Genomic DNA, 20472 nt, shown 5'->3' on the forward strand with positions numbered 1-20472 from the left:
AATGTCCACGAATGCCAGAAATTATAGCTAGAGATTATAATTATTAAGGCTGCCTCAATATTAGTCTAAAATCAGGAGGCAAAAGTAATTTTTAGAAGTCTTTTTATGTTAAAACTGTCCTATTGTACTATAAATTGTATGTGCGTGAAGTAAATGTCATCAAATAATCCGAATACACAGAAAACAGTAATTAATCAAATTATCAAATCAATGATACTTTCCAACATTTATTAACAGTGTACGTGTAGCTTATCTTATTGCTGGAATCAATTAATAAGTGCTTATTTCCCAGATGAACTGAGGCATACAAAATTTTGTTCATTAACTAAATTTCAATTTTAAAATAATGATTAGTGGTAAGACTTGGTTTAATTCTTAGCTACTCATCCACTTTCCACTCCTTCTTTTCTGAGGCTATGCCCATTATCATACATGATAGGTGGAAATTAGCAATTATTCTAACAATAATTGATTTAGTTAACCCCAAAAATCTGTGACTTGGGGTGTTAGGTGTTGGATCATACCACTTGATCATCTATTCAATTAATTAGATAATCATAAATTATCTACTTGAACTTGTGCTATGGATTCCTGGACAGGTACAAAATATTCAGAATAAAATGAGACATTTCTGAATTTTAACAACCATGAGAGATAACATGCCCATTTACTTCTGACTGAGGAATTATAGTAGTTTACATAAAGTGAGAAGGGCAATCAGAAGAATCTCCTGAATTAATACCAATTTTATGGATTTTGATTTTTTTTTCAGAAATAAGTTATTTTACAAAATCTATAAACTTTGCAGTACCAAATTTATTGCTTGTTAGAGAAAATGTTATGGATACTTCTTAAGCTTATCTTTTAGACATTTATATTACGTAAAATGGAATTCATTGAAGGAAAATGGCAAAATAATTTTTTATAAAAATTAAAATGCTTCTTAGAAGATCAGAAAACAGTGGTGGCTGGAAAATTAATTGCAAGATTTCATTTTAATTAAGTTTATCATGAGATGAAAAATAAATGAAGTTAAAATAATAAAATAAATTATTTTATTAAGTTTATCATGAGATAAAAATAAACTGACACTGTCACTTTGAAAATTTTAGGATAGATTACTATCTCTCAATGCACAGAGCTATCAATATTTTGGTAAAGGCAGCTCTTCCTGTTACCATTTATGTCTGGCAACAAGGCCGCTGATACATAGTAATTCACAATATCAAGTATGTTCGCATATATGTTCATTTTCAAGTAACGGGAACACCAATTGAAATTGTAATGGTTATGGATATCAAAACTAATGAGAACAATGATGCTTTATCTATTAGTTTTGGTAATTAAATCATGAAGAAAAGTTGATTCTCATATGTTTCTGTTAGTAATGGCTTATCCCAACTTTTATTGCTGTGTCAAGAATTTCAGACTTATGTCTTCTGAAGTTCATTTGTGCTAAAGGGAGCTATGATATAGTAGCCTGACTAGTATGTACTCAATCTATGGCAAGTTTAGATAACTCTCATGGCCCTCATAGAAGATAGGTCCTTGAACTCCATTTTGGAGCATGTTGCCACCTCAATTACAAGGAAAGTTCTATAAATGTGTTTTCTCATTCATGTGCTAAAAATATTTGCAATCTGTTCTCTCCCATCTATGGTGTGCTACTGTGTTTATCTTAACTCCATGTTGATCAGAGCACATTCAGATGTGGCAATTCTGGAGAAGATTTTATTCTACTTCATATGACAATGTTGCTTTTAATTAAATGTAGTTGTTTTCAAATTGAAAGAGCTCAAATGAGCTCTTTTGAGGAATCCCTTGGAGGTTAAATTTGTACTCTAAGTGGAATGTGAACTAAAATCTTTCATAGTATCAGGGTCAATCCTGCTACATCATTACAATCTTGATAATCTTTGTGTACCATGACGTAACAGTCTTTCTATGCTATCCTTGCATCCAGATCAGCAAGAAATTTTAATTCAAATGTTCAATTATTGTGTTCATTAATGAAAAAAGATATCAAGATCTGAATTGCTGTTGCTGGAGTCTGCTTGATACTGATCTGAAAATTCTTCTCAACTAAAGCTTGGCATTAATTTTGAGAATTCTCCCATAAACCTCTCAAAGTACTTAACATTTTGTGAAGTAATTAGGGGAGACATGATATTTTATTATTTATTTGATATATTCTAGAATTTCTAGTCTAATTTATAATACTACCATTAATGTGGGAAGTGGGTAATAAAAAAATACTACAAAAGGTGGTGCATTATACATAGAGGCAGCATTACATGAAAAGCTTTGTGTCACTGTTCTACATAGTAGGTGATAAGTCACCAGCTTTGTTGCTGACCAGTGGTGATCTTGAACATATTACTCAACTTTTTCTGAGTCCAATTCTTCAGATGTACAATAGTTATAATGCTTTTATTCATTCATTCATTTGTTCTTTCGTTCATTCATTCATTCTATTGACAAATACTTATCAAGCATCTATTATGTGGTGGGCACTCTAATATCACTAGAGATATAAAGGTGAGTTAAAATAGACATGCTCCCTACATTCATAAAACTAGCCAGAAAGATGGATATCAATCAAGTAATTATAAAACAAACAAAAACTTGCATCAATGACAAGAGCTATGAAATACTTAAAATGGGGGTAGGACATGTGGAGAAAGAATTTGATTAAGTCAAGATGGTCAGGAAAGCCTGAAGAAAAGATGATTGAATTGAGAACTGACCAATGAAGGATTAACTAGACAAAGAGGCAAGAAACCAAGTATAGGGAACTGCAAATAGCAGGTATGAAAAACTAAACAAAGGCCAGTGTGGCTGGGTAGTAAATGAGGATTAAATAGAGAGATTAATGTGAAAGGCTTTTTTTCCTTCTTTTTCAAGTTACAAAATACAGTAAAATTGTAAAGTGACATTATCAGAAAAATAATAGATTTCCAAGAATTTTTAATCAAAATTGAGACTAAAATACAGAAAATAGCTGACTCTTCATTATTTATGAAATCTAGAAATTAATAAAGGCTTGTTTTTAAGTCCACAGACCCCCTCAACAAACATTAATAAATTCCTACCACATTCCTGGAAATGGGGCAGACACTGGGAATGCAAAGATAAAAATGTGGCCTCTTTCTTCAGGAGTACACTGGTAACTTCAAATTTATCTCCATGAACCTGCTCTATCAAATCATGAAAGAAATCCTAAAAAGTATTTATCTTTCACCCCACCCCAAACCCTTATAAACTCAATGCTACTTTGTAGAAAATTATCGAGGACACAAATAACCAGAAATAGAGTGAAGTCGAAGAAATCACAAACTGCAATATCGGCCTCTGCTTAATGAAAAATTAACTATGTCATTGATGATATATGTTTATTCCATTTATTCTTTATTTAGTAGAATTGAGCATATGTGTGTGTATTTTGCACACACACACATACACACACACACACACAAACACATATACCTTAGAAAGTATGTCATAATGTCACTATTTTTTAAATAAATTAAAAATGTATTATTACTGTCAACACCAAGTATATTGCAAACTACTATCTATTGAAAATTAACAAGTGAGCAATCTTTGTAGTTTTTTCCCATGAGGTCAGAAAAATTCACAACATTTCTCTTTTTCTTATCAGGAACAACTCTAAGTCTACCCAGTGAACTTTTTACTACAGGTTAGTATATTAATTCCTGGTTCTTATATGTTTAAAAATAGCTAACAGTATAAATTATTAATAATTTGTGGTTTTTAAGAAAACGTTATATGAGAATTTTACTTGTGGAAAAAAACACACACATTTCAAACAAGTTGTCTACTGGGCTTTTCCCACTGGTTTTAAACTTTTTTTAGAAAATTGAATTTAGTTTTTAGCCAGTTTATGTTGATTGGCTGTAATATGGTTTCCAGTTTTATTTTGTTCCTTATTATTAACTATCAGTGTCACATCTACAACAGTACTAAATGATATCAAGCTCAATTTTTTTTAAAAAAAGAATAAAGGATGAGAGAAAACATTTATCTAGTGATATATTTTGCTTTTTATGTGTTTTTAGGTATAAAAGTAGCAATTAGCTATTTCATGATATTATTTCATCATTACTACTATCAACCCTGAGTGACCGTGTCATTAGGGCATAAGGTTCCATTTATTTGAAAGCAACTTTGTTGAGACAAAAGCACTAAAACTTAGTGTGACCCCACTGAAGCTGCAGAGAACATAATTTTGTTTTAAAAATAAAAATAGCAAGGGCTAAACCAAAATCTTGTAGGAAAGTATAACCAAACTAGCCAAAATAGAGTTCATGTCCACCTGTGTGCAGCAAGTGAATGAGAGCTAACACCAGCTCTTGCAGTGAAGAAAGAGAAGCTATTTTATTGAAATGGTGCCACCCAGGAGAATGTGGACATAGTCCTCAGAATTTCAACTCCCTTGTGGCTTCCAGAAAAGGGTTTTATAGAGCAAAAATCATGAATAGTCATGGGTAAGGGGTTTGGGCTCATGGGTCTTGCTGATTGGTCCTTGATTAGTTAAGCAGATAATTTTCATCTTTCATTCAACTGCTTCCCTTTTGGCATCACCTTGCCTGGTTTTACCAAGATTGTAGTGGATGGTCATTCTGCTTTGTAGGCTGAAAAACATCTTAACAATGTGTGTCAATAGGTGAGCATGGTGTGCAAGGGTGGAAGGTATACATCTTGCGACTTACTCATTGCATGGTATTATTATTTCTGCTGTCTTGGTTACTTGTTTTTCCATCAATCTAGCAGCTCCTGCCTGGGCTAAACAATTTCTCTCACAGTTAACAGGGTGCTATGTGACTTCCTTCTTGTGGCTGTTAGTTTAAACTATTAATAACTTACAAACCTATTTTGTATAAAGGTATTTTCTGAAGGTATTAATTCTCCAGCTTCAAAAGTAATTTTACAACAATGTTTTAGTAAAGTCTGGGCAGAAATCTCTGGATTCTTTATTTTCTCTGGTAGGAATTGATTGAGCAGTTAAGTCACCCATTGGGACTAAAGTCCAGTACTTGAGATGAGACGTTCCTTTTCTGTTTTTCTCAGGTGTTACAAGAACTCCGCTTGCCATCACCTCCACAGCTGCAAGTGCAGACACAACGGGAGTAATGGGCACCCTGTTCACCAGTCCTTGGCACATATCAGGTAAATTAATTTCAGAACCAAGCACACAGTACTACAGCTGAGCAACTGGTTTCAGGCAATGCTGCTCGGCCCAGTATTTTACAAAATAACGATATTTGATTTAGGTGTAATATCAGACTTAGGTGTTCTTTGTATGTAATGAAAATGTTGAGTCTTTTGTTTTTTCCAGAGGTTGCTTTCTTAAAGGATATCATGCAGTTACAATTCCATGCACCCATTACCGGGAGAGCTGTTGGTGGCCATGCACTTTTTCTTAGCAGGTGTTTGTTTTTATTTTACCCTCATCAGGGACAACGGGAGGATCAGTGAGTACAACTGCAAGTGGAATCACAGGTGACACAGGCCTCAAAAACGGTAAGACAAAGCAATGGGTCAAATGCTATTTCTTCCATAGCTGCTTTTCACGAGTAGTCCTCCATTTCAAGTCAGGAACAACTGAGGACAGCATTAGAAAACTGGGGTCCAGAGTCAGTGCTACGTCACTGGGATGACTTTGGAAAGTTTTTCAATAATTAATCTTTATATATTAATAAAATATTAGTGATACATTTCTATGGTACACTAACATTTCTGAATTTTGCTCCAATATATAACGCAATCTAATCCACATTGGCACTACAGTAGTTAGGTCTCTTTATTCCCTTAAGGAAGGAAGACAATAATCAAAAGTCTCAAAGCTGGCAGAACCAGGATTAGAACATAGACCATTAGCCTTCTGTGCACTAGCTCCACACTTCCCTGATCTGTGCATAAGAGCATACATCCAAACAAAAACAAAAACAAAAAACAGACGAGAATATGCTTGCCCTTGTGTATCACTGATTAAATTTCAACTACTGTTAGTTTCATAAATAAAACATTATTGATATATTTTAAGCATAGGTAATTTTAATTAAAACAAACAAGTCTTAGCTTGCCCCTACTCCTTGTGCAGTCAGTTAATAATTTTAAGTACCTCTTACATTTTCTCCTCTCTGCATCACATTTGTCTCTGCTTTTGCTCCGGTGTTAAACATTTTCCACCTGATCTCCGCAGTTATCCACCTAGCTCACCTTCCCTTACCACAGTGCTGTTCAAAGTGTAGTTCCCAAACCAAAGGCATCAATATCTCCTGAGAACGTTCTAGAATTGCAAATTTGGGGATCCACTCCCGAGAATCAGAAACTCTTAGAGTGGAAACCAGAAGAGTGTATTAGCAAGCCTTTTAGGCAACTGATGCTTATCAAAGTGGAAAACATTTCCACTCCTTCAACACTTCTCTCCAAAATTACACGTTAGTCAATATCGCTGGCCTGAATGGAGTTCCAAAATTCAACTGTCATCATGTCACCCCACTATTTAAAATCCTTCAATTGTCCTGATTGCTTTTAGGAGGAATGAAAATTTCTTTATATAACATTAAAAACCATGTCTTTAGAATATGCATGGGACTTCTCTTTATGCCTTTATTAATTAATTCATGGTCTGATTTTGTTTTTTCTACATTTATTTTCCCTTAGCAAATTCCTTGATTTAAAATGTATGTCCTATATGCTTTTTGGAATAAGATATAGCTTACATAAAAACAATGTATTAGAAGATATAACCTATCGCAGCACAAATTAATAAACTGGTTAATTCCAAGTGCTGACTGTTTAGTTTATATTTTCTAAAATTTGAATCAGAATTATTTGGTTAATAATGACAAGTCAATCAATTATCTTTTCTGGTTATCAGGTAGTAAGTACAGTGGTGTTAAAGCTGCTGAAGGTTTGGCCCATAAATGAGTGTCATCCAGAACTGTTTGTTACTGGTCCATGACGTGATAAGAACTGAAACAGAGAACAAGCATGTAGAAACAGCAGTTTGACACAATGATTTTATAAATGTTGAATAAAAGCTTATGTTTTGGATGATTTTATTATTTTTAATTTTGTTTCTCTACTTTCATGCCATTGTCTCAAAACATCAATATAACGCAGATTAGAAGTTTTACAATATTGCTCTTTTACCACAGATTGTTTGAGAAGCAAAGATTAGAGTGTAAACTCTGGGGCTAGACTGCCTGGGTTTGGCTGCTGGATCTGCTGCCACCAATTGGGTGACCCAGGGAAAGTCACTTAACAACATCTGTTAAATGGGAATAATAATATTACCTGGAACAGAGGATTTTTATAAGATTAAATGAGTGGATTTATATCTAGGGTATTTTTATAAACTGCTATTTGTGTGTGTGTGTGTGTGTGTGTGTGTGTGTGTGTGTGTGTGTGTTGGTTTTTTTTTTTTTTCTTTAGCTGGAACGAATGCCCCTACTCAACTGCCAGTAGTAATTACAGAAGACAGCACACCCAGGGAACCAAGTACAGGACCAACAAGCCCAAGATCAGGTAAGTCAGAATGTATACATACCTTAGCACCTATTAAACAGCACTAAGCATATTACAGGTTGGACTAAAGATTATGATGGTGATATTAGACCATTTTGCTGCAGAAATCGTAGGGCTCATTGAAAGATTTCTTTTATATTGGAAACCTCAATTTTTGTCACATTAGAAAAGATGAGTGATATGTAGAATCCTACAACTCGAGAAGTAATACCCTTTCCTTGCTGTTATGTCAGGGACATCAGAAGTATCAGAGGTCTTTACAACAGCACCTGGGAGCAGGAGCAGCAGTGGAGACCCAACTGCCACAGGCACAACCTTGGGAGGCAGAGCAGGTATGGAAATTGGAATTCTGAAGCACCTTCTTATTGAACTTAGCTAAGTCACCAGGGTTTTCCACTATATTATTAGTTATTAGTAAATGCACATATTCAGGACTTCACAGTCTCTGCATTTATGGGCTTCAGGGCAGTGTTTCTCTAACATCAGCTCAGAGGTGATTTAGAGCAAAGTATGTGATGCTTCAGATTCCAAGACTCCTGCCTTAGAACTTCTGCTGTGAGTCTGGAGTGGGGCTTAGGTCATGGTTTGCAGTATTGTTTACAAATCAAAATTGGCTAGATAAACTTTTAAAATATTATTGATGAGCCCTTTACAGACTGATTGAATCGGAACTTCTGGAGAAAGGGTCCAGGTGTAGGGGGACCAAAATTGTGCACCCCTGAAGCCTTCTTTTGGGATATTGATTTTAAGCTGGTTATTAAGAAACAACTCAGAAAGAAACCTTTGAGCCTCCCCCCTTTCCTGCCCCAAAGATTCAGACAGAAAAACCTGCTCTAGGAAGGGAGCCTTGGCGTAATCACCTTAAGAATCTTCGCCCCAGCATTAGTCAGGAAGACCCAAGCCTGTTAGCTAGATACCCCGTGTGGCCCATCGTTTCTGAGGTGCCCAGCAGGAATTTTCCTGCCATGTCTCTTCTGCTTTTCCTCAGCTACCCATAAATTGCTTCTGAAATCTAATACCCCATCCTCCCCTTTTTTCCTTTGTCCAAAAATGTCTTATATACTCAATGTTGCCTCACTGTCTTTGGAATTTTCGTGCCTATGCGAATTGCCCATATATGCATGTATTAAAATTTTGATTTTCTCCTGTTAATCTGTCTGTTAATTTGATTATTGGCCCAGCTAGAAGAACTTAGAAGCTGTGAGGAAAAGTATAAATATTTTTTAGCCCCCACAGTTAAAAAAAATAATACTTTAATTAAAGGCTTACAGTTGGTTCCAATGGATAGCTTGGACTGAGAACCACTAGGCTAGTATATCTGTATATTTAGGAAGCAATCTAGGTGATTCTTATGATGAATTTTTGAGTGAACTGGAAATGGGTAAGTGTGAACATATATATGAAAAGTATTTTGAAAGCAGGAACAGCATACTCTGTTGTGCTTAACCAAAGATCATGATGTATATTTATTGTGTTTTAAAGGGACTACTGTATCATCAGCTGGTGAAACAACTAGAGCCCCAAACGATGAAGTGACACCATCTGAAGGCAAGTTAGGTGAGTAGAAGATGTCATTCAGAGGCCATGGCTTTGGTTAAAAAGTACAGTCTTTCATCAGAATCCTGGTGATTTTACTCGGTAATAATTAATTAAATACTATCCAACAAACGATGTAGAATGGTATAACAATGATTCATATTTTCAAGAAGGTTTTTATTTTTCTGGTTTCTCCAAATCTTCCCCATCAAAAGTACCATAGTACTGGACTGTCGCAATAATTCATATGCTCCCTCAATACTATGTTTACCGGATATAACAGGAATGTCTGCTGAAACTACTGCTGGAACTGATGGTAGCAGCACAGCTAGACCACCTTTCTCTGCTTCCAGCCTAACAGAATTGAGCAAGCAAAGTGCGGGCTCACCTGGGCACTTTGGTGGTACTCCATCATGAGCTCAGCTGAGACCTCAATTTCTTATGAGGAGTTTAAGTGAATTTAGCAATGGCTATGGCTATAATTATAGGAAAAATAAATATGGATAGTGGGAGCATTTTCAACTCAACCATCTATGTAGACTTAGAATTGCCTGCTAAAATACAGAATGCCATTTTAATTGGAATTTCACACAAAGAAGGAATAATTTTTTAGTATAGGTATGGCCCATGCAATAACTGGAACATGGTTTTCGTTGTTTATCTGGAATTCAAATTTAACTGGGTGTTTGTGTTTTTATTTGCTAACTCTGGCAACCCCAATGGGGACTGAGCACCACTGTTCTTTTCAACTAGGAACAACTGGAGGGGAAAATGCAGCCACCACTGGAGCTGTTGGTGAAAATATTTCTGAAGTATCAGGTACTGAAAGAATATAACCAAAATAAATCTAGACAATAGAAATGTGATTTCTTTACTTAAAATTTTGTCAGAGACAAGTTTTCCTGGGGAATTTAATTTTTATGATTTGTGTAATTTCAAAACCAATGATCAGAAATAAATCAATATCTATATTAGTATGTGAATCACATCATGCTGGGTGCTCTGTAGAATACAGAAGCAGAGTAGCATAAGGTATTTCTCTTTGAATTTGATTTTTGAGCAATGGAAATGAATATTTATGTACATTCAAAGGCAAAAACCATGCAAGGCAGAAGAAGATAATCAAAGGCAAGGAAATTTTCAATGACAAGTGTTGAAGTGGGAACTCAAGAGAAAATTCTAGTAATGGAACTGATTAGTTGGTGTTAAAAACAACAGAATTATTCTATTTTGAGAAGAATATGATATAATCAGTGCACTATGACTATATCTGTATGCTTTAATTTGAGCAAAAACTCAAAACATAAGTAAGCTGAGTGAAATTTTAGGGATATATTCAATTTCGGAGGAATAAAGAACAGTCATATTTCAAGTGTTGAGGAAATAGAATTGAAAACCAAATCTTCTTCCACCCAGAGACCCTGTCCACAAAGAAAACACTTTTATTGAATAAGCATCAAACCAAAATGTAACACAAATCACAGACAATTTGCTAAATGATTGTAAAGACAGAAAGAAATCTCACCAAGCAGACACAAACCATTACATATATGTTCTCAAGAAAAATGTTGACTGAGCCCCAATAGGACTTGACAGCATTTAGTAGTTCATCCTAAATTCATCTGGTAATTGGGGTGACCATCTGGTTAGTTAGTTGGTTTCCTACAAAGAAAAAATAAGGTTCTCCTATCTGGATGACAGGAAGAAGTTTTGTAACCAGAGGGAGATAGGAGAAACATTTCCCTTGATATTTACATTTCAAAGAGGTAGCACCAAGGTCCCTGAAAAAGGAATTCTGGGGTCACAATGATGGCAAGAACTTTCAAAGACACAGAGAAATAACTTAAAATTACTAATTTTCTAAAGTAAATGTTCTAAGAAAAGGAAGAGAGAAGCGTCTTTCCTTATTTTCAACAGAGAGAATTACACCAGTCATTTAAAGTTTTTATTTTTCCTTGTACAAACTATTCCCATAAGATAATCATTTTTATATTTTAATTAGCTAACTTTTTTGTTTCTATTATAAAATTAAGCCATGCTAAGGTATGGCACCACCCCTGGATCTGGAGGTGACAGCACCCCTGTGCAAACAAGCACTGGACCCACAAATCCTTGGAAACTAGACAAGTCTGGACCTGACTTTTCAGTTGTTCCTAACCATACATCTCTCAGCATGGTGTGATCTGGTCTAAGGACCTTAATTTTCATTGATGCTCTTAGATTTGAGTATAATTTAAGGTCAAGTAACCAATGGGGGGAAAAAAAGGAGTCAGAGAAATGGTGGCTATATACATTTGAATCTACACATACCTCTTCCTACAAACCATATATATACACTCAGAGCCCACACCTAGTATGTTTAGGAGGGACAGAGAAGACTAAGACTCTAAAGACCATGAAAGTTGGCTCTGAGGCTTATAGTGGAATGAGATTTAGGTCAGGGAGTGCCAGAAGAGAGGGAAGTAGAGAGAGGTGCTTAATAGTGGTAGAACATAGCATCAACTAGGATTCACCCCCAGAAAGAAAGGGCCCCACCTGAAATATATTATACTGAAGAAATCTGAGACCTGGCAAGTCAGAGAACGTGGGGGTGGAGAGTTGCAAGAAAATGGATTGGAAAGTTCATGTAATGAGAACTGGCAGTCTTGGGAAGGCACTTACCCTGTTTCCCCCCAAATAAGACCAAGCTGGACAATCAACGCTAATGCATCTTTTGGAGCAAAAATTAATATAAGACCCAATCTTATATTTTATTATATAAGACCCAGTCTTATATTATAGTATAATAAGACGGTCTTATATTATATTTTATTATATAAGACCCAGTCTTATATTATAGTATAATAATACCGGGTCTTATATTAACTTTTGCTCCAAAAGATGCATTAGAGCTGATGGTCCAGCTAGGTCTTATTTTCGAGGAAACACGGTAACTGCTTGTCAAGGAGAAGGAGGGATATTGGAAAATGGAGGAATCCTTGGAGCCTGAATGTCAGTGGAAAAAGAAAATAGTATTTAAAGCTAAGGGTCCCAAGCAAACAGGATCATAATTAAGAATTAGAAGACAAAGGAAAGGTGCCACTTATGAAAGAAACTTCCCTTCATCCTAACAATATAAGAGGAAGCTACTGATCTGCGAAATCTGGTGAGCCACAACGAAAGCCTCTCTCTGCCTCTCACTGCAAAAGATCTCCTGCTATTGCTGTTTCAGGAAAATCCAATGCCAAAAATCATGAAAAAGAAAATGCCATTTATTTATACAAAGCTACTCCTTTTTATACATTTTGGAAGTTTCAGCAATAGCAAGCAAATTCTAGAAATGTAGTCATGAAGCAGTGTTATTGACCAGAAAATGTGCATCTATCCTGTGCTAGCCGAGCCAAACTACTAAACACTGAGAATTGCAGTGGAGAAATATCGGCTATTTTATTGATGAATGGTGCCATCCAGGAGAACGGGAAGCTAATGCTCAAAAGCCAAAGTTCCTCTATGTCATGTAGGTTACAGATAATATAGGGAAAAATCCCAAGACACTGTGAGTCAGGCACTTGGGATCATGCTGGGAGCTGATTGGTTGGAGGTGAGGTAAGGGTAATGAATTATTTCTTCAGGATTTGAGGACAGTTCTGAGGTTAGTTCTGGTTTCCCTCTGTCAGATCTCATGGGAAAGTACCTGGGGGCCTTTCCACCTTAGGGCTCAGGAGCTGAAACATAACTAAGGTCAAGATGTTATCGTTAGCCTGCCAGAGGTCCAGACCCCTTGACCATTACTTAGGTTCTGGCTACTGTCTTCTGCTGCCTCTGGGGTTTCTGATTACTGGGGAAAAGGCTACATCTTTGAATGGTGTATATATAAAGAGAGAGAGATGGTTTCTAGGCCTAGCAATTAAAACTAAATTTAATCAAAGTCATAAGGACCCTTGGTTTCAGCAGAGGAATACTAAAATATAATAATAACATAAATTTTAAATAAAGAAGCTACTGCAGATATAGATACCAAAATTATAAATAAAAAAACTCAGGGTAAAAATAGATAAACAATAGGAAGCTGTTAATTGGAAATGATGAAAACCCAAGAGAATGGTTGAAAAGATAAGAAAAATTATCTCAAAAGTAAAGACCAAGCAACAAGGTACCCATCAGAGAATAAATAAGACTGAACATATAGCAAGGGATACGAGGATAAAATAGAGAAGAACCTCACTCCTGCAAAAAATTGCAGACATTTTTTAAAAAGATAAAGTGGATCAGAGTAACAGACAAAAATATCTAACATATATAATATTGCAGTTTCTGGAGAAGAAAAAACAATGAAATATAACTAATATTTAACAATGTAAATCAGTACAAGTTTCTGGCAATTAAAAAAAAGACCTCAATCCATATATATGTTAAAAGATTCTACTGTATATTGGAAGAATTAATCTTGAACAGTTAATTCTATCACTTATTTTAGAAAAATGTTAGACTTGAAATATAAACAAAGAAATTCTCTGTGCTTCAAGGCAAAAAGACAAAGTTATTTAAAAGGGAAAATCAGGTTAGCATCAGATTTGCATTTATAATATAGTGTTTATAAGATACTCAAGGAAGGAAAATATGGAACAAGGGTTTTGTATCCTGCTAAGTGTAAATGAAGTATGAAGTCTACAGGAAAATAGTTTAAAACAGGAAAGAATTCAGGGAATTATGTAACCGTGAGCCCTTCATAATAAAATCACTAGGGGATGAGTGTGGATCAACAAACAAATACTTTAAAAATTAACAAAACGATCATTAACACTTTTTAAAAATGTATTGGGGTGACAATTGTTAGTAAAATTACATAGATTTCAGGTGTACAATTCTGTATTACATCATCTATAAATCCCATTGTGTGTTCACCACCCAGAGTCAGTTCTCCTTCCATCACCGTATATTTGATCCCCCTTACCCTCATTTCCCACCCCCCACCCCCCTTACCCTCTGGTAACCACTAAACTATAGTCATTAACACTATTTTTAACTTAACTCTAAAACTAGAACAAATGTTGAAAGAAAGATAGGAAAAAATACATGAATGTTACATATTTGACCAAGTAAAAACATCACATCAATAAATAGGAATAAGAAGGAAGATGAGAAAAACTTATTAAGTAACAGGTAGTAGGCAAACAAAATAAAGCTCATGAAACAAATAACAGAAACTTAAGTTTATTAAAGAATAAACAAAAATAAGCATTAAGAAACAAAGTGGTATTTACCTAAATTGAAAAATACAGAACAGGAAGAGGAGAATAAAATAAGAAATTATGCATTAAATGTATTGCTGTTTACAGGGGAGAATCAGTAGATAGATACTAGCTGAAAGAAAATTGGGAGGATGCTACTGGGCTAATATAAAAACATTATTATAAAAATATAACCTTTGAAACTATGAAAAGAGAAGTAAAAAAGCAAAAAACAAAAAGGGAGCAATTTAAGACTTTGCATAGCAAAAGACAAATGACTGAAACTAAAATCCAAAACCACATTAAAATAATTTTTAATAAAAATTTCTATTTTTTAATGAAATTTTGTTTCAAAATTATGAAATCCATTAATATAGTTCATCATACTAATAACTCTAGGAAAAAAAAAAACCCAAACAACTAGTTATCTACATAGAGACTAAAAAGGCATTTGATGAACATTCAGTAACTATTTCTGATGAGGAAAAAAAAAAGCAACCTGCCCAACGAGAGTCCATACTAGTATGTGAACATTGCTGCTAGAACCAATATGCAATTAAGTGAGCGAATCACTTAAATTTTTTAGCCTCAGTTTATCTGCAAATGTGGGCAATGTAATCTATTAAATGGGATTGTGATAAGGATCCAATGAAATAATAAATAAATGCTAAAGCACATTTTTTGAAATGTACAGAGTAATAATTATTATTGATATAGAAAAGTGGACATTTCTGTAATCTTTAGTTGGAAGTTAATTTAAGTCAGAATAGGTTATCTCATAGTTTAAGAAATCCTGTCCATGAGCCCTTTCCATTTTTTTCCTTTATAACAGGTACAACTGGAACATCAGGCAGTACAACTGGTAGAGGTGAAAGTACACCTGGGTCACCCAGCAGTGGGACTACAAGTTCTTCAAATAAGCCAGGTGAGATGAACTAAACACAAACAAATTACAGACTCTGAGTTGGTGTAGAAACTTGTTTATAAATGACTATAAAATAGAATATTTATTTAGTTGAAAGCCTTTCCATCTTGAAAATCAGAGCACTGCAATTCAAAAATGAATCAACTAGGAAGATTGCCATTAAATTATTTGTCTGTTATTCAGTATTTATACATTATTGGGGTGAATCATGATGTCCCAGATAATGATAGTGATCTGACAATTCAGATATTCTCCATTACTAAACAAGAGTAATGTTGCATTTTAAATCTGATATTCTTATATGGCCAATTTAGAAATCACTGGAATATTATTTGATACAACTATTGGGGAGTTAAGTGAAAAAACAACAATGACAATCTAACATTTCATCTTCTGTTTGGTCCTTAATGACGTTTTTGAGTTAGAACTTCTTTTGAGTTACAGACTTTACTCATCCAGTTAGTTACATTTCTTTATCTAAGGTCTGCATTGCTCTACACAAAATCACTTACACAACAAGTGAAAATAAATATAGGCTAAAAACGCTAAATAATTACAAGATACTATGTCAGCTATTTTGCATTTCATTGATTGATAATATTAGATTGGTATAAAAATAATTGCGGTTTAAAAGGTTAAAAACAATGGCAAAAACCACAATTACTTTTGCACTGAACTATTTTCCTGTAATAGACATATTTAAGAGTTCAAAAAATTTTTTTCTTTCTTGATAATAGCCTCATAATTATTAAAAGGTCATCAGACATCAACAAGGATTTCAAATTTCAAGTTAGAAATTTTCTTTTTCATTGTTTTGCAAAAAAAAACTACCATCATTAGTATTAGAAATTTTTGTAGATTTTTAATATTAGAAATTCTCATGCTTTAAAATATTAACATATATTCTATAAGTAATTTATTGAACAGAAAAGTGATCTAGAACATTGATGAACAGATCTCCCCATTTCTGAGAATAATTTAATAAATAACATTGGCTTCTGAGTTGTCTAAAAATTTAGAAAAGAGTTTGTTTCCTAAAATTTCTACCCATTGGTTTATAAACTTCTTCTTTTCTAGAATTTGCAAGAAGGACATGACCATACCTAACTTATTTAAATCTTACCTGTCAGGGAAATACGTGAACTATGCAATGGGTGTTGCCACCCTCTACTAAACAATGTTTGTGCCTCATAATACTTAACTTCTTTCAAAGTACTAAAGGTATAGACTATAAATAAATAAATAAATAAATAAATAAATAAATAAATAAATAAGATTAGTAAATATTTCTCATGAAATAGGCAAAAATCACGTGCTTGAAAAATATAATTGGTAGAATAAAATAATACTTTTTTATAGCTTGGTTTTTATTGGATATGTTGAGTACAACTTAACTGATAATACAAAGATATGAAGCAGTCATTAACCATCATATGATATCATTTGTGAGTTATCTTAATCTATTTTAGCAAAAATAAAAATGATAATCTGAAAAAAGTGCACTAAGTTTAAAATGGACAAAATGTTTTCACATATATTTACTTGAATCACATAACCACTCTGCGCAAGTGACAGTATATTAGTAATTACTCAAATTGTATATATGAAAAATCAACATGTTTACTCTAGTCACAGGATGAGTATGTTATGGGGCCAGAACAGGGCCTAGATTATTGATTCTTCATCCAGTTATTCTCCATTACTAAACAGGCCATTGACCTGGTGTATTGCTGTCAAAACTAAAATGTCTTGGTATCTTCCCTGTTTTAGTTTACAGGTATTTCCAGTGCCTAGCTCAGTGCCTGACTTGAAAAATATCTGGTGAATATTTGGTAAATAACTAAGTAAACGAATAGGAGCTTCTAGTCTGGTAAAGGATCAAGAGGCTTTATTTTATCAATGAGATAAAAATAACAGGACTTGTGAAAGACAACCTTTTTGGAAGGATTGGTGAAATAGGAAGTAGGCTGTTTGCTACTATACCCACATAGTGGAGCTTTGTTGGAAACATTTATGCATCTACACACACACTCACTGTGTAATTCCATGTCTCTACAAATCCAAGGTTTCCATCCTCATCTGGTCCCTTAGTGGAATTCTTGATATTAGGATCTCAGATCAAGAGCATTCCAGGTTATGCTAGATTGTAGCAGAATTAGTCTCACTATGTTAAGTCCAGAGGAGATAGAAGCATTTTATAAAACACGTAAGCATATAGAAGATATTTTTTAAATCATTGAAGTGGATTCCAGAAGACAGGATAGAATAATTGTGACAGAGAACAGGCTGTGGAAGACGTAGGAGCTAAGAATAAAAGGGAAAGCCCAGCATGGGCTTAGAATATCACAGATAATAGGCAAAACCAAAATTTATGCTTTACTCAGTGTCAAAGGATGACAGGATATGAAGTATGGTGGGATAATTGCTTTAAGATTTCAAACATAATACTAATTTAAACTTCTTGAGTAAAATAAAGTTGAGGTTTCAGAGGCAATCAGAACATTAGCTGGTAATTAGCAAACTAGTCTGTAGAAAAATGCAAGTATGACATGGCTGAGAAATTTCCTTAGGTTGAGTTCATGGAGACGTTTCTGGTAGTCAGAGACAAGACAAGCCTAGTGGGAGTAGTTGCATAACCTATAGGAAGTAAGTCAGGTATAGGAATCTTTTGAAGATAATGCAGACGTAAATTTTCACATGAGTATCTCCATTCTTGGCTTCTCTGAAACTCTAGATTCATACTCAGTTATTAACTTGACATTTCCAATTGTATGTCTATGTAACAGACTTAACATGACCTAAGCAGAATTCTTGATTTACTTTTATGCCCACATCTGTTCTCTAGTCTCCACCATATCAATAAATGGTACCATCACTGACTTAGTTTACTCAGGAAAAAATTTTAGAGCTATCCTTGATGCTTCTCTTCTTTTTATTTTGTGCTTCCCACTACAAATGAGGCCTCCTTATGCTATTTCTAAGAAATTTCCTGAACCTGTCCACTGTTCTCAATATCTTTTATCACTTCTCTAGCTGACTGTACTCATGAATTATCTGGATTCCTGAAATCACCTCTTACTTGTATTTCAACTTTGTTATGCACTCTTAACCATATATTTTATTTTCTGCAGAGTGGAAAGAGAGATTTTAATATATATTTAAAAATGTATACAAGTGGACACTTCGGTCAATGTTGCTCAAACACTAGTTGCCATAATCAGAAGTGTCTGGATGTTGATGGTAACCACTTTGAGCACCTCTTGTAATTGCAGAAATCAAATGTGACATGTACTCATCTTTTGTTATCAGTGTATATTGAGTATTACAATTTTGATAGTTTTTTCTTTTCTTAAAATGTGTATACACTTTTTGGCACTATATATATATATATATATATATATATATATATATATATATATATATCCCTTGCATAAAATTATATTCCATTGCATTTAGAAAAATGTCTAATTTCCTTCCCTCATTTTATAATAACTTGTCCAATCCAGTGTATATGTCTTTACCTTCTAATGTCCTTTCACTAACCTACCATGATACATATGTATTCAACATCTAGTTCTGCTTCTCTAACATATGTAGCTCATTTCATCCTTATAGCTCTTGTAGTGGCTCTTCCCACTGCCAATAATGATATTCCCCAGAGTTTCACATAGCTGTCTACTTCTTGTTGTCAAATCTCAAAATAAATGGCATCCTTTCAGAGAGGATTTTGCTAGCCAGGCAGTCTAACATAAAATCAAGTTGCTCAATAGTACTTCACTTTAAGTTAGTGCTTTGATGCTTTTTTTTTTTTTTTGGTGAATTGAGTGGTTGGATAGTAATTTCATTTATATGTCCACATGTCTCTTACATGTATTAGAATTTTCTATGGGGATAGAGAACTATCTGCCTAATAGCTATATCTTAGAAAAGCTCCTTAAACTTTGTATCCTCTAATTTCTCCTCAATAAAAAGGAACAATAATACTGTATATGTCAAAGTGTTTTGATGGTAAAACGTGGTAATACTTATAGGTAATTTGCTGAGAACTTACATGACATACAAGATATAAAATGATGTTGAATAAATAAATAAGGAGTTACAATGTAGAAAAAATGAAAGGTATGAAAAATGATTGTGGCTACAGGGATGATGATGTATAAAAGCTGTAGTGGAAAAAGAAAGCAACATGAGCGTTTATATTAACCAAGGACCAAGACAGCTTTAAAATAACATTGTATTTTTACAATACATTTCGATAGGCACAAGTGGACAATCAACTGAAGGATCAGAGATGACAATAGTACCATCATCTGGAGTGGTGAGGACAACGGAATCATCAACTGAAAAATCAACAGCAACTGAACCATCTACTGGAGGATTAGGGACAACTGGGTCAGCATCTGGAAGATCACAGACAACAAGCACATCTGCTGGAGGATCAACGATGACTGGGCAATCGGTTGTTGGTGCAGGCACAACGAGGTCATCCTTTGAAAGAACAACACCTGGAGAGTCTGGAAGAACTGGGTCATCCAGTGAAGGGTCAGAAACAACAGTATCACCACCTGTAGGATCAGAGTCCACTGGATCAGCTACTAGACTGCCTGGGGCAACAGTATCACCACCTGAAGAAGCAGGAGCAACTGGACCGTCGACTGGAGAATTAGGGACAACTGGGTCAGCTTCTGGAGGATCACAGTCCACAAGCACATCTGCTGGAGGATCAACAATGACTGGACAATCGGTTGTTGGTGCTGGCACAACGAGGTCATCCTTTGAAAGAACAACACTTGGAGAGTCTGGAAGAACTGGGCCATCCAGTGAAGGGTCAGAAGCAACAGTATCACCACATGCAGGATCAGAGTCGAGTGGACCAGCAACTAGACTGCCAGGGGCAACTGGATCATCAACTGAAGAATCAAAAGCAACTGGACCATCGACTGGAGGATTAGGGACAACTGGGTCAGCATCTGGAGGATCACAGTCCACAAGCACATCTGCTGGAGGATCAACAATGACTGGACAATCGGTTGTTGGTGCAGGCACAACGAGGTCATCCTTTGAAAAAACAACAATTGGAGAGTCTGGAAGAACTGGGTCATCCAGTGAAGGGTCAGAAACAACAGTATCACCACCTGTAGGATCAGAGTCCACTGGATCAGCTACTGGACTGCCAGGGGCCACAGTATCACCACCTGAAGAAGCAGGAGCAACTGGACTGTCGACTGGAGAATTAGGGACAAC

The 20472-nt window shown here is 34.9% G+C and overlaps 1 protein-coding gene and 1 long non-coding RNA gene across 2 annotated transcripts; both read left to right on the forward strand.

Annotated features, from left to right (window-relative positions):
* Nucleotides 1-5088: 5088 nt before the first annotated feature.
* Nucleotides 5089-7568, forward strand: LOC141570115 (uncharacterized). The gene is made up of 3 exons (XR_012494013.2): nt 5089-5190; nt 5479-5544; nt 7465-7568. It is a non-coding gene; the product is annotated as an uncharacterized LOC141570115 (long non-coding RNA).
* A 215-nt stretch (nt 7569-7783) lies between these two features.
* On the forward strand, nt 7784-19895 carry LOC148759058 (uncharacterized). The gene is made up of 6 exons (XM_088791139.1): nt 7784-7889; nt 9040-9114; nt 9847-9912; nt 15136-15228; nt 19488-19687; nt 19800-19895. The coding sequence occupies exons 1-6, from the start codon at nt 7784-7786 to the stop codon at nt 19893-19895; spliced, it is 636 nt and encodes a 211-aa protein (XP_088647265.1).
* The last annotated feature ends 577 nt before the right edge of the window (nt 19896-20472 follow it).

The sequence above is a fragment of the Rhinolophus sinicus genome, chromosome 1, assembly GCF_057876585.1.
Source record: "Rhinolophus sinicus isolate RSI-liver-muscle chromosome 1, RSI-T2T, whole genome shotgun sequence".
In the NCBI taxonomy this organism is placed as follows: domain Eukaryota; kingdom Metazoa; phylum Chordata; class Mammalia; order Chiroptera; family Rhinolophidae; genus Rhinolophus; species Rhinolophus sinicus.